The sequence below is a fragment of the Oncorhynchus masou genome, chromosome 12 (assembly GCF_036934945.1).
Source record: "Oncorhynchus masou masou isolate Uvic2021 chromosome 12, UVic_Omas_1.1, whole genome shotgun sequence".
NCBI classification, from domain to species: domain Eukaryota; kingdom Metazoa; phylum Chordata; class Actinopteri; order Salmoniformes; family Salmonidae; genus Oncorhynchus; species Oncorhynchus masou.
In genome coordinates, this window is record NC_088223.1 from 40,928,841 (window position 1) to 40,943,471 (window position 14,631).

General features: G+C 43.2%; 1 protein-coding gene across 4 annotated transcripts in view; it reads left to right on the plus strand.

Annotated features, from left to right (window-relative positions):
• The window catches only part of LOC135550100 (oxysterol-binding protein-related protein 10-like), a 114,106-nt gene that overhangs the window by 78,006 nt on the left and 21,469 nt on the right, over positions 1 to 14,631 (plus strand). For all 4 annotated transcript variants that reach the window (XM_064980582.1, XM_064980581.1, XM_064980583.1 and 1 more), the window contains one exon: positions 14,321 to 14,470. In XM_064980582.1, coding sequence (XP_064836654.1) covers positions 14,321 to 14,470 — 150 coding nt within the window. The remainder of the gene's footprint in view (positions 1 to 14,320; positions 14,471 to 14,631) is intronic.

Below are 14,631 nucleotides of genomic sequence, written 5' to 3' on the forward strand. Positions count from 1 at the left end.
GTCAGATTGTCGTTCGTAAATTCTGTGTTTCCCCTCTCGGTGCTATCAGCGTGAACACTGGCCGAGGAGTAGGGTTGATCCGAGCGTTCTGACCATCACAACGGCACTGCAGTCAAGCACACAAGCTAACTGGCTAGCTACTTCCAGACACAAATGAGAAATCCGTGATCTTTTGGTATACTAACTATATCTATACTATGACCAGAAAGCATACTACATACTCATTATATGTTACAAATAGTACGGTTAGCGTTGATAGTATGGGTCTCAGAACACAGCCCATGCCTTTCTTAAAAAAAAATTAAAAAGCACATTTATTTGACATTTCAATCCGGAGACACCAATTGTTGCTTATGTAACCACACTAACCCTACTATATGTGACGTAAATTGAATATATAGTACTGTATATTGGTTATAGTATGGATGTAGTTAGTATGCCCAAAGATCCCGGATGTCGTACTACATTCGCCAACATACAAATTATAAACTGGGTGTGTTGAGCCCTGAATGCTGATTGGCTAACAGCCGTGGTATATCAGACCGTCTACCACGGGTATGACAAAACATTTATTTTTACTGCTCTAATTAACTTTGGTAACCAGTTTGTAATAGCATATTATATCCGCGATGCGTCGTGCCTAAGAATAGCCTTTAGTCGTGGTATGTTGGTCATATACCCTCCCTCGTGTCTGATTTTATACTTCACTGGATGTATTAATATGAAGCATCCGCTTGGCGTTTCTACTCACTAACAAATATGGTAGTGAGAGGAAGCCCACTGGCGGGCAAGTGGGAGAAGATAGATTTTGGCCGACATTCTGCAAATGTTCTCGTCGATGAAGCATTTGATCTCAATCCAGTTCTGTTCCCAGAACTAAAATCTGTTATGAACAGAGTGGACTTTAGTTTTGTAGACTTTAGCCTTTGCCAGAGTTTTTTATTTATTTTTAAATTGCGTAAGTTTAGGAGTGCAAAGTCGAATTGAGTTATTGCACATGCGCGTTTCACCGAGTAGGTGTTCCATATCGGAAATATGCAGGGCCAATAGGATCTCGCTAACTCGTACTTGGCTCTGCACACCTCCTTGCTTGTTCTGCCCACTATGAGTCATCTGTTCCCATTGGAAATGACAGGATGTGGTCTATCTTGGTTTAATTAGTTATAATAATATTTGATACAAGCAGTGGACACTATTTCTGTGCTTTTAGGCCCCATAATGCAAATCTTCAGAAAATGGGCATGGCTTCACGTCGTTTTCAGATTTGAAGAAAATGACGGGAAATATGCAGCCGATAATTATGACAAATGTTAAGAAAATGTTGAGCAATGTAACAAAGTAATGACTTTTCAAATAAGTTGCCTTACACATTATGTTGGCTGACAATTTGTTAACTACGCTATCCTTACGAACAACATAGCATATCATTACACCAGTATGTTAGCTAGCTACCTAAAACATCAAACCTGCCAGTATATTATCTATAAGCTATCTAACTAACTTCCCAATGTTTATTGACCAGATTATTACCGTCATTCTTAGTGTAGCTAAGTGGCATAGCCGTTGTGCGTTCTCAATGGACATTCGGGTGCTTTTGTAAAAATTTCAGAGCACTCTTGTCTCTCTGAGTGTACCAGACCAGAGCGCAGAATAACTGATGAATTTACTAACTCTCAACACCCATTGAATATGGCCGGTGTCAGGAAACGTCGGCAAAAAAGCATCATTAAATTGTTGCCTGCACGACAGTTACAGTCACCAACGCTTTGGAGAACATGAAAACTGCCTAACCAGCTCTGCTAGGGTGAGGAAAATGGTCACATTGAGTTGTTCTCTCATTTGTGTCTGGAAGGAGCAAGCTAGCCAACGTCACTCAGTTAGCTTGGGTGCTTTACTGCCGTTTTAAGGTCAGAATGCTCAAATCAACCCTACTCCTCGGCCAGAGCGTCAAGTGTGCACTCTGAACCCCCGAGAGCTAAATGCCCCACTTTGGGGCACTCTGTATAGCTAGTCATTTGTTATGCTAGCAACAGCATCAACTCCGGGTAGACAGACGAAGCAGTAAAATGAACTAATAGTATGTAGTATGTACTCATTAAATATGTAGTATACAGTATGTTAGTATTGGTATTCAAACACGGCTATAGTTTTTAATGCATTTGAGGTAAATTTCAGAAATTTCTCATTTTGTTATAAAATTACAGAAATCTAAATACTCAAGCAATGGACCTAAACACTGTCTGGGGTACTGACTAACGTTCGGGAAAGTGTTTATAAAGGGACCAGAAGTGTTTTTGGATGATCTTCCCCTTTATTGACTTGGAACCCACAGGGTATAAGATAAAACATTCAACTAAATACATTGAGGCAGACATTGGCTTTGGTACACGCATTTGACAGGCTTATGACATTCACCAACCTCCACCTACCCACATATCCCTCGCACATTGCACTTGGACCTATACACACACAAATACATTCAGTGATCATTCCTCTCCAGTAGAGGGTAGCAAAAGATGATGTGAGTGAATGGATACTGCCAAGTACAAGCGTGAGATGTCATATCGGAAACAACATTCACTGCGTAGTTGTCATGGTAATACAGTATATACCGTCATTATGGGAGTAAAATAAACAGAGCCTTAAATCGGTTTTAATTTTGGCGAGTGGGGAAAAAATGCAACTGTATCCCCGTAAGCAAGATCCCTGTCAGAAAACAGCACAGCACGTCACAGCCTCTTCATCAGCCGCTTCCCTCTATCGTCTTTCAGACAGGTGGACGGACGGGTAGAGGGATCCACCTGTGACTCATCCTGAGTACTTTATCTACACTCCCATATTAAAACTCTCTCAATTCTCCTCGTCACCGAGACCTAATAGGACACCTGACAATTAGAAACACTTCCTCAAAGTTGCCTCACTTCAAAGCTCCGGCACCATCTCCCGCTCTGTGTTTAGAATGCTCATTACTTTGGCTGAGACGGCTCTGAGACTTCAGAGGGCTCACAACCCACTTTGTCTGTCTCTGATTTTGAGTTTTCTGTCCATATTTGTCTGTGTCTTCTGAGAGAAAGGAGAAAGGTTTGGTTCTGTGCTGTGTTTTGACAGCCCTGTGTTTTCAAAGGGGTTGAGGGTGTGATGTTTCTACGCTAATCCTCTAGCTATGAGTTGTTGTTCGAATATGGGGTGCTTGTACAAGTGTGTGCTGTAAAATGTGATCGTTATGTATTAATTAATCCTTCTTGTGTGGCTTTATTCAGGTTTTTACATCAGAGCAACTAGGACTTTGGAAATGTCAAAATGTGAAACTATAACCTTACGTAACTGTTGGCTTGTCTGAGACAGAACATAGAGTTGTGTGGGAGAAATGGAAACAATTGACTCATTGTCAGTTCAGCTGCAATGACCTGTACAGGGCCCTGAACTCTGTCATCGTACTTGTCATGATGAGTTGTGTGATTCCAATGAGAACCACAGAGCAGAACATAAGGTTAAGAAAAATAATCATGTTGATGAGAAAATCTAGTCTAAAATCATTATCCCAAACTTTCGGCCACATTCATTTGAATTGTGACATTGGGAGAAACGAATGATGCACTGTAAGAAAATGGTATTCAGTCCAGTGTAATGTCTTTGAGCTCTCTGTCTCTCTCTCTCTCTGTCTCTCTCTGTCTGTGTGTGTGTGTGCGCACGCATATGTTTAATCAAACAATTGTGTGTGTATGAGAAAAGGTCCCCTCATGAAATGCCTCCCTGATGAAACCCCTCATGATTATCTATAAATGAAGAAGCTAGGCCTTGCTCCCAGCTCTACTTGGTCTGATACTAGCAAGCCCAATTGATATGGGCTTTGATGCAGTCAATGCATCCGTAATCATTGCAGATCTCATTCTAGTCTTGGCGTTGGATCTGTTAAATTAGTATGGCCTAGATTTCAAATACATACATTTTGCAAGTAACATTGTCCCTGTGCATTTGTTTTTTGGCTGTTCTGTATGCACGTTGGCACTTGGTCTGTTTTGGTTGGGTAGCAGCCTGTGCTGTTTGAGGTTGCAGCTTGGACCCGTGGTCCTGACAGGGCTGCTGCCTGTGGAGACTGGAGACTGAGAGAAGAGTGCATCTTAGGATAGCAGGCATTGCTAGTGGGGAGAGGGGGATGAGCGGGGTAGTAGCAGCTGGGAAGGAGGAAGGCCCTTGGGAAGAAGAAGAGTGGCGAGCGTGTTGGTGTTTTTAGATGTTGTATTTGGCCTGACACGCTGACCAATAATGCAGCTTAAAAAAGGTCAGTCTAATACATATACTGTAAAACAGAACGTATATTTTTGTTGTTGTTGTGAGGCAGACGAGTAAGGGTGTGAGGATGGAAGATCTGCTGGGGTACTGTAATTTTGGAGAGAAGATGGAGCTAGATGGGTGAAGAGAGAGATGTGTGCGTTGAGTGCGCGCATTCACTCTCTGTCTGGATGGTTTTCTAAGGTGATTTTCTTTTGTAATTATCTTTTTATTAGAATTGTATTTTATCTTAACAGGGGTTACATAGACGACCAAGCAAAGTGCACCACACAGACTAGGTACAATAAAAGGAATAAGGATACAGTAAAACATTATACAAAATGTCGGTCATAAAATAAAACGCGACAATTATAATATGGGGCATTTATGGGAGATTATCTACATAGGACCACAATGGAGATGAGATTTTCCAAAATGGATCAGATTTCTGGTGTAAATCAAAGGTAAGTTTCTCTAGGGGTAGAATAGCAGATGGTAGTTCAGGTGTGGACCACAATAACAATATACATTTTTTGGATAAGTTAACAAGGGTATTGAACAGACGTTCAGAGTCAGGGTCAAACACAACGTTACAATCAAAGTTGAGTAAATATAAATTGAGTCAAAGAGCAAATTTGTCTTCCTAAGATCTTCTGGATGTGTAAATTAATATAATTCCAACAGGAGTGGATTCTGCTACGGGTGATACATCAGAAAACATTATGTGGGGGACAGGTAAAATGTAGTTATCGTATGCTTATGGGGGTGCATTTGGGGTAGACCCTTTTGCAGATCGAAGTCCAGTCTTCCTCACCGAACACATGTCCAATGTCTCTCCCAAACATGTCTCAATGCATCATAGGGTGACACTTCTGTTCAATAAAATGGAATGTCAATTGGAGATTAAACCTCTCCGAACAGTAAGATTCGTTAACTCATTTTTTCCAACTTCAGTCATTTGAAAACATAGTTTATCCACTTTCTTCTGTCTGACCCTCTATGAAGTGTCTAAATTGTAGGTACTTAAATTTGTATTTTATTTGTTACAGTAGGGAAGTCAAAATCCGTTTTTATTTGTTGGAACGATTTAAGAGTGTCCTGAGTAAATAAAGGCGTAAGGTCAGCAATACCCTTTATCTTCCAGTCCAAAAGTCCATTACTCCTTATGTGTGTGTGGGGGGGGGGGGAGTCAGGATTATGGGAAATCGGTGACCAGAGTGATAATGTAAATGGTCTGGAATCTGCAAGTGTCTCCTTGCATCTTTCCAAGCTAAGAGTGTTTTATGTACTGTAAAATTGTCAGATAAGGCCTGGATCGAATCAAAGCTATTAATAAATGGTAAGGAAGCTATTGGTCTTGGGTGACATGTTATTGATTCCATCCCAACCCAAAGTGAGTTAAGCCTGTCTAGGAACCAACTAATCATATGCTTGATTTGAGCAGACCAGTAATATAGTTGCAGATTTGGCAGAGACCCCTCCTAAATCCTTTTAGGCTTAATTAGTTTGGTCAATTTGGTTTTAGGTTTCTTATTGTTCCAGATATATTTATATATTTTTGGCATTGACCACCTTAATCTTGCCAAAAAGAGAGTTTGGGAGGGCAGACCAGTTAACCAGGTCCTGTTTAATCTTTGTGAGCAAAGGCATATCATTTGAAGTGAATAGGTCTTTAAGACTTGGAATGGAATGGAGATATCGTTTGACTGTAGAGGGGATGTTCAAAGGTAAAGCCATGGATATATCCACATTAATTTTGTACCCTGACAGGTTACCACATTCAGATATGACGTCCATTACTGCAGTGACAGAGGTCTCTGGTTTAGACATATATAAAGGCACATCATAGGCAAATAATGAAATTCTATGCTCTTCGTCACCCCTGATGTTATTACTAGACCTTATTGCCTCAGACAGGGGTTACTGTATATGACAAATGAGAACAGAGCAGGAGATAAAGGACAGCCTTGACGACAGCCCCTACCGATAGGAATTCTTTCTGATAGCTTACCATTTGTGTTAACTGCCACTGTTGGTTCAGAATAAAACAAATATTGTCTTTCACTAGAACTAAGGGGTCTAGCCCAAACCATGCATTCGGGCAGGTAGCATTTTCCTGGCATCCGCCAAACCCAGATTCGTCTGTCGTATTGCAAGATGGTGAAGCGTGATTCATCACTGCAGGAAACGCGTTTCCACTGCTCCAGAGTCCAATGGCGGCGAGCTTTACACCACTCCAGCCCACGCCTGGCATGTGCGGCTGCTCAGCCATGGAAACCCAATTCATCAAGCTCCCGACAAAGTTATTGTGCTGGCGTTGCTTCCAGAGGCAGTTTGGAACTGGGTAGTGAATGTTGCAAACGAGGACAGACGATTTTTACATGCTACGTGCTCCAGCACTCGCCGGTTCTGCTCTGTGAGCTTGTGTGGCCTACCATTTTGCGGTTGAACCATTGTTGCTTCTAGACATTTCCACTTCACAATAACAGCACGTACAGTTGACTGGGGCAGATATTTGACGAACTGACCTGTTGGATAGGTGCCATCCTATGACGGTGCCACGTTGAAAGTCACTGAGCTCTTCAGTAAAGGCCATTCTACTGCCAATGGTCTTTATTCACCTGTCAGCAACGGGTGTGGCTGAAATAGCCGAATACACTACTTTGAATAGGTGTCCACATACCTTTTGGCCATGTAGTGGAGCTCTCTCCATAACGTCTACTAAACCAGATGAATCACAAATGCTTCTAAGAGTATTTCAGGCTCTATGACTCAAGACTAGAGCAGTTGATGATTTATTCAGTTTACCCACAGTACTGTTAAAATCTCCTGCTATAAACCCAAGTCCCTTGAGGGAGTTGATTAAATAATAAAGTCATGTCAGACATAAATTTGGAGGAGTCTGTGTTCAGGCCATATACAGTGGGGAGAACAAGTATTTGATACACTGCCGATTTTGCTGGTTTTCCTACTTACAAAGCATGTAGAGGTCTGTAATTCATTGGTACATTTCAACTGTGAGAGACGGAATCTACATTTCAACTGTGAGAGACGGAATCTAAAAAAAAAAATCCAGAAAATCACATTGTATGATTAAGTAATTCATTTGTATTGTATTGCATGACATAAGTATTTGATCACCTACCAACCAGTAAGAATTTCGGCTCTCACAGACCTGTTAGCTTTTCTTTAAGAAGACCTCCTATTCTCCACTCATTACCTGTATTAACTGCACCTGTTTGAACTCATTACCTGTATAAAAGACACCTGTCCACACACTCAATCAAACAGACTCCAACCTCTCCACAATGGCCAAGACCAGAGAGCTGTGTAAGGACATCATGGGTAAAATTGTAGACCTGCACAAGGCTGGGATGGGCTACAGGACAATAGGCAAGCAGTTTGGTGAGAAGGCAACATCTGTTGGCGCAATTATTAGAAAATGGAAGAAGTTCAAGATGACAGTCAATCACCCTTGGTCTGGGGCTCCATGCAAGATCTCACCCTGTCAAATAGAGCTTTTTGGTCTGAACTCCACTCACTGTGTTTGGAGTAAGAAGAAGGATGAGTACAGCACCAAGAACACCATCCCAACCATGAAGCATGGAGGTGGAAACATCATTTTTGGGGATGCTTTTCTGCAAAGGGGACAGGACAACTGCACCATATTGAGGGGATGATGGATGGGGGAGATCTTGGCCAACAACCTCCTTCCCTCAGTAATAGCATGGCTGTGTCTTCCAGCATGACAACAACCCGAAACACACAGCCAGGGTAACTAAGGAGTGGTTCCGTAAGAAGCATCTCAAGGTCCTGGAGTGGCCTCGCCAGTCTCCAGACCTGAACCCAATAGAAAATCTTTGGAGGGAGCTGAAAGTCCGTATTGCCCAGCGACAGCCCTGAAACCTGAAGGATCTGGAGAAGGTCTGCATGGAGGAGTGGGCCAAAATCCCTGCTGCAGTGTGTGCAAACCTGGTCAAGAACTACAGGAAACGTATGATCTCTGTAATTGCAAACAAAGGTTTCTGTACCAAATATTAAGTTATGCTTTTCTGACGGATCAAATACTTATGTCATGCAATAAAATGCTAATTAATTACTTAAAAATCATACAATGTGATTTTCTGGATTTTTGTTTTAGATTCCGTCTCTCACAGTTGAAGTGTACCTATGATAAAAAATTACAGACCTCTACATGCTTTGTAAGCAGGAAAACCTGCAAAATTGGCAGTGTATCAAATACTTGTTCTCCCCACTGTATTTATCCTAGGAAACTGATAAAGCTCGGTAATCGGGTTCCCGCCATTCAACCCTAGAGCGTAGTGTAGTCATTACTGCACAAACAGTGAATAGCATCTCCATAACGCTAGCATCCGCCATCTTGTTGCTAGTCTTCATCGCGTCCTTTTGTTTAACGTTTCATCTGGTTTTCCCAGTACCAGGCATATTCGAGAATGCCGTCCAAATGTTGCTAGAGCCAGGAGCTGTGCAAAGTGTGTGCTCGTTTTGATAGATGAGGCCTCAGAACATGTCTTTTACGTAGCCTTGTTGAAACCAAGCTCCCTCCTCAGGTTATTTTTTCCGTTTTTTTTTGTTGCTTCAGCCTGGCGGTGCTTGTAGTACTTTTCTTTGTCTTAGAATTTGCCTCTGTTTTTATTGCAATTCCTTGTCAGGCCAAATGCAACATCTAAAAACACCAACACGCTTGCCACTCTTCTTCTTCCCAAGGGCCTTCCTCCTTCCCAGCTGCTACTACCCTGCTCATCCCCCTCTCCCCACTAGCAACGCCTGCTATCTTATTAAGATGCACTCTCCTCGCTTTTTTTGAAAGTAAGAAAGTAGAGCCTACATCCCTTCATGACCTCTCCATTAGAAGACCTGTATGGCTCCTTTATATATAATGACTTATTAGACCGTTTACAGTATAGGGCGGCAGTGTAGCCTAGTGGTTAGAGCATTGGACTAGTAACCAAAAGGTTGCAAGTTCAAATCCCCGAGCTGACAAGGTACAAAATCTGTCGTTCTGCCCCTGAACAGGCAGTTAACCCACTGTTCCTAGGCCGTCATTGAAAATAAGAATTTGTTCTTAACTGACTTGCCTAGTAAAATAAAGGTAAAAAAAAATAAAAAGACAGCCAAAGATATAGTCATCAATTGTTTTAACCCATCCAATAACATGTCTCATTGTTTTGCCTATAGGCTCAGGAGTGACATAGTTTGTATTTATAAAGCGTCTCAGAGTTGGAGTGCTGATCTAGGACCAGCTTTTCTTTTTAGATCAAGATTAATAAGTTTACATGGACAAGGGGGGGAACCTGATCTAAGATCAGTATAAATACGGGCCTTGAGCAGCTCCGATCTGATCCAGGTCCTCTCTATTGATATTTATTAGTGTTGGAGAGGCAGACAGCGCAGCTCTTTTCCGCCTGTGCTGATCAACGTGCCAGGGTGTGAAACCCCACGGCTTCTGTTTTATCTGTCAATATCCAAACAAAGCGAGGCAGCACAGTATGAACTGGAGTTCTCGGTGTGTCTGTCGAGGGCTCCGAGGCTGATCCGTTCTCTGACGATGCCTCTGGTGATTCTACTCCCGGAGTTGACATTATTATCTAGGTTGTTATCGGAGAAAAGTTCCGGGTGTTTAGCTCCTTTTTGTTTGAAATTCGTAGAAACGGAAGCAGCTGTTTCAGCGAGCCATTCAGAGACAACAACAAAAAATAAATGGCTCAGAACGAATGAAGACGTTGTTTCGGCTGACTGAACACACAAGAAAATCAAATGTCATTTACCACAACAAAGTTGACATCTCACTGCGTTTCCAAAGACCTAATAACTAATTTAGTGACTTTTCCAGCATGTGAAACAAAGGGGAACAGAGGAGAAAAGCGCCTGGGCTAGTTGTGTGCTGAGAAGGTGAAGGTGAAACGAGGACAGTTCCATTATATCAAAAAGGTCAGTATTTGCGGAAGGATTGAGCGAGGGAGGGGAGCAGAGACAGAGGAACAGGGGGATGTCATGACATTTGGCGGAGAAGTGGAGGATGAGGAGGAAGAGGATAGGGATGAAGGTGGATGTTGAATGGACCTAAAAGGTTAATCTGCTTAAGTCAAGTGGAAGAAAGAGTTTGCCTTTGAAGTGAGAGCATGACCAGACTTTTCCCCTATCCCAGCTATCCGCCCACACACTCCCCTGACGCCTTTAAGAGAGGGAGAGAGCAAAGAGAGAGGGGGGAGGCATGGGAAGGGTAACAGAAGAGGGATCGTGTGATAAGAAAACAGTGTGGTGAATGAGGAGAGAGAGGAAGGAAGAATGAAAAAGACCTGCAGTGTTTAATGACGTACTGTGGGACGAAAAAAATAAGTTTGCGAAATGAGAGAGAAAGAAAAAGAGTGCAAGTGCTAAATAAAGAGTGTGAACGGGAGAGAGAAAAGAGTGATAGAGATGGTGTTGTTTGAAAGCCACCCACCCACCCGACAGTAGCTCCTGCAGAACCAGGGCTGATGGGGTCTCCAGAGCTGCCAAACTGCTGCTTAATTAAGCCGGCTGATCCACACCATCGTGTGACAGCCAGGAGAGAAGTAAGGGCGAGAGGAGGGAAGCGTAGGGAAACACGAGGGATGAGGAGGGAATGGGCCACGTCACAGGGTCTCTCTGAGAGAGAGCGAGAGACTATGCAGTAGTACAGTGCCATTACTTTCACTCCGGTCTCCCCGACACGCACTGGACTAGGGTGTTTACAACCTCCACCACCAACACACAGCGCATGTCTCTCTCCAGCCGGACAACTCTGCCTCTGCACAAAGTTCTCTCGGCAGAACGAGCCTCTCAGCACTATAAAGGCTCTCTCTACAAATGGCATGAGAAGACTGAACATCATTTTAACGGTAGCATTGTGTTCCGGAGACTTTTTTGTTGTTGTCTTTGTTGTCGTACCTTTCTGCAACAGTGACGGCGGTGGGTAGAAACACTGTAGCAGGACATTGTGGACACCTGGCGTGGAACTGTGTGTCTGTGATCGGCGCGTCTTTCATCCATATACACAAACAGCATACCGGAGATGAGATCCAGCTGTACTGAGAGCAAGCCGGTGTCTTCTCAGCCCTGCAATGTAAGCGAGGGTGTATAAAGTTAGACTGTGTGTGTGTGTGTATTTAGTATGCCCGAGGGGGATAGATGTGTTTTGAGGTAAAAGAGAGTGAGATTGCAGCAAGAGCTAATTCTGTGCTTTGCACATTTTGTGGCACCCTTTTTGAAAGCCGTTTTATGGAACGGAGAGTGACGCTCAGTGTGTTTCTTTGAAATAGCATTTTATTGTTTTACGGGTCGTTGTTGAAATAGATTGTGACATGAGCCTTGATCCTGACACATGAGTTTGCCTGTCTCTGTGATATTGACCAACGGAGTGTCTACTCTGCCTCCATTTGACCGCAGAATGCAGTCCTTTTTTCGTTTCGTTTGTTTGCACTGATAAAAATCAATGCTGTGGATGGAAGTTGATGAGCCATGACGTGAGGTGCTTTTGCTGAGCTATCTACCCCTCTGTAGTTTTACCAACTGTCAGACCCTAAAACAGTGAAGGCAGAAACCCTGAAGACTTTGTGCCAAACCCCAATTCCATGAAAACAAGTGGACACATTTAGTGACCTGGTAGTCAAGTGGTATTGGCGGCCAACAAGGTATTCCTATCTAGCTGAATGCTTTGAATGCTGTTTCTGTTGTACAATAACGGAGGCTAGCGACATGTCATGTCGACAGTGTTGAGGAGAGTAGGCCTGCTTGCATGACTCAATGGATAGAGGTAGAACTGAGTTGGCCTCTCAAGGAATTTCCGCTCATTATTAAGAGCCGTTTAAAAAAAATGTGTTAGTGTGAATCGCAACAGACCTCCCACCTCCTTCTTTTTCCTCTTTCTAGCTATTTATATCCCTCTGCTTCTGGGCCATGCTACCTCCTGGGACTGTGTGTGTGTGTGTGTGTGTGTGTGTGTGTGTCATTGCATGGAATGAAATATTCAGGTGACAGAAAGGCAGATTCCTCCTGGTGATTTCTCTCTTTGCTCCCTCTGTTTCTTTATCTCCTCTCTTCTCGCTCTGCTATGTCGCTCTAGGAGTACCTCTGAGCTCTGTTCTCGCTCCGCTATGTCGCTCTAGGAGTACCTCTGTGCTCTGTTCTCGCTCCGCTATGTCGCTCTAGGAGTACCTCTGTGCTCTGTTCTCGCTCCGCTATGTCGCTCTAGGAGTACCTCTGTGCTCTGTTCTCGCTCCGCTATGTCGCTCTAGGAGTACCTCTGTGCTCTCTTCTCGCTCCGCTATGTCGCTCTAGGAGTACCTCTGTGCTCTCTTCTCGCTCCGCTATGTCGCTCTAGGAGTACCTCTGTGCTCTCTTCTCGCTCCGCTATGTCGCTCTAGGAGTACCTCTGTGCTCTCTTCTCGCTCTATGTCGCTCTAGGAGTACCTCTGTGATCTCTTCTCGCTCCGCTATGTCGCTCTAGGAGTACCTCTGTGCTCTCTTCTCGCTCCGCTATGTCGCTCTAGGAGTACCTCTGTGCTCTCTTCTCGCTCCGCTATGTCGCTCTAGGAGTACCTCTGTGCTCTCTTCTCCACACAAGTAGTATAAATCTCCTGATATCTGAGTGAGTCATGTATGAATTTGCCAAGGAATGGTTCATTCTGTTTGTATAATGCATCACACAGGCTGTAATTTGCTGAGAACCATATTCTGTCCCACACTCAGTGGCATTTTTTTGTTATATTTACTTTTCATTGCGGTCTGTCACGTGTCAGATGCATATGCATACTCTACATGGTTCGAAAAAAGCAAGTAAAAGGCAGGGAGAGTGAAAAAGGAGGGAGAAGGAAAGAAGGAAGGAGGAGAAGAAGACTACAGTTTTGGTTGGCCACAGAGCACTTTCTTACATTATATATTAGGCTTTGTGCCTTTGAGATATCGAAGGCACTGGGGCTCTTCTTTAACCTATATTGGATCCGCCACCAGCTGAATGCTGGAACACAAATGGAGGCCACAACCCTGTCCACGTTCACTGCACCATATCAACCATATCAAAGGCTTGTAAAGGCATTCTGAGTCCGTGCTGGAGGCACTAAGCCGTTGCAAGGAATCAGGCCGTGCACTCTCAGGGAAATTCTCTGAGGATTACCTTGAACCCCTGCATGTTGCTGAACCGTCATTCTAGTGAAGGAAATGTAAAGAAGTGATAAATGGAACGAGTGTATGGAACAATTAAATTGGTTGTGTTCCCTGCCTGGTATTTAAAGGGTTCCTTTGTCCACGACAGACAATTCACCACCCCATACCCTTTTCCACGCAACTTCATCTAAGGATGTAGAGTGAGCAATATTTGGTTTTATTCCCTTGCCTGTGAGCCAATGCCACAGAAAATGTAGTCAAGATATTATCTGTATTTTACATCTGAGTAGGTTGATGTGTGATATTGGATGTGATTTAGTGTGTATGATGTCTGGATAAAGAGTAAGACTATAATGTGCGATGTCCAAATAAAAAAATAACCCAGCCAAATTTGCATGGTTGAGTGTCTGACTAACACGAAGTGAGTATATGCTTAACATTCAGGCTGATGATTGTAATCCATATCAGAGTTGCATCATAATTACCTTTACAACACAACTGATTGGCTCAAACACATTAAGAAGGAAAGAAATTCCACAAATTAACTTTTAATAAGGCACACCTGTTCATTGAAATGCATTGCAGGTGACTCCCTCAGGAAGTTGGTTGTGAGAATGCCAAGAGTGCAAAGCTGTCATCAAGGCAAAGGGTGGCTACTTCGAAGATTCTCAAATATAAAATACATTTTGATTTGCGTAACATTTTTTTTGATTGCTACATGATTCCATGTGTGTTATTTTATAGTTTTGATGACTTCATTATTATTCTACAATGAAGACAATAGTAAAAAAAATAAAGAACAACCCTTGAATGAGGAGGTGTGTCCAAACTTTTGACTGGCACTGTGTGTCAGATCACTCTAAGTCTTGTGTCTCTGTTGTTGGCTTTGTTGTTTCCGCAGCACCCAGCGGGGTTGGAGGCCGTCAGCCCCAGTGAGGAGGTGACTGACATGGAGGACAATGACGAGGAGGACCTGGGAGTGTTGGACGACCAGCGGAGCATCATCCTGCACCTCCTCTCCCAGCTCAAACTGGGCATGGACCTCACCCGGGTAAGACAGCTGACGCTCTCTTCATGTCTTTTCCTTGGAATGTTAGAGCTGGTGTGGCCAACACAACACTTACTTGTTCACGGAAGAGATTTATGTAGGAATGTCATTATTTCTTTTTAAGACAGCCAACGCTCTCTTCGCACAGTGGCTTGCAAAAGTAT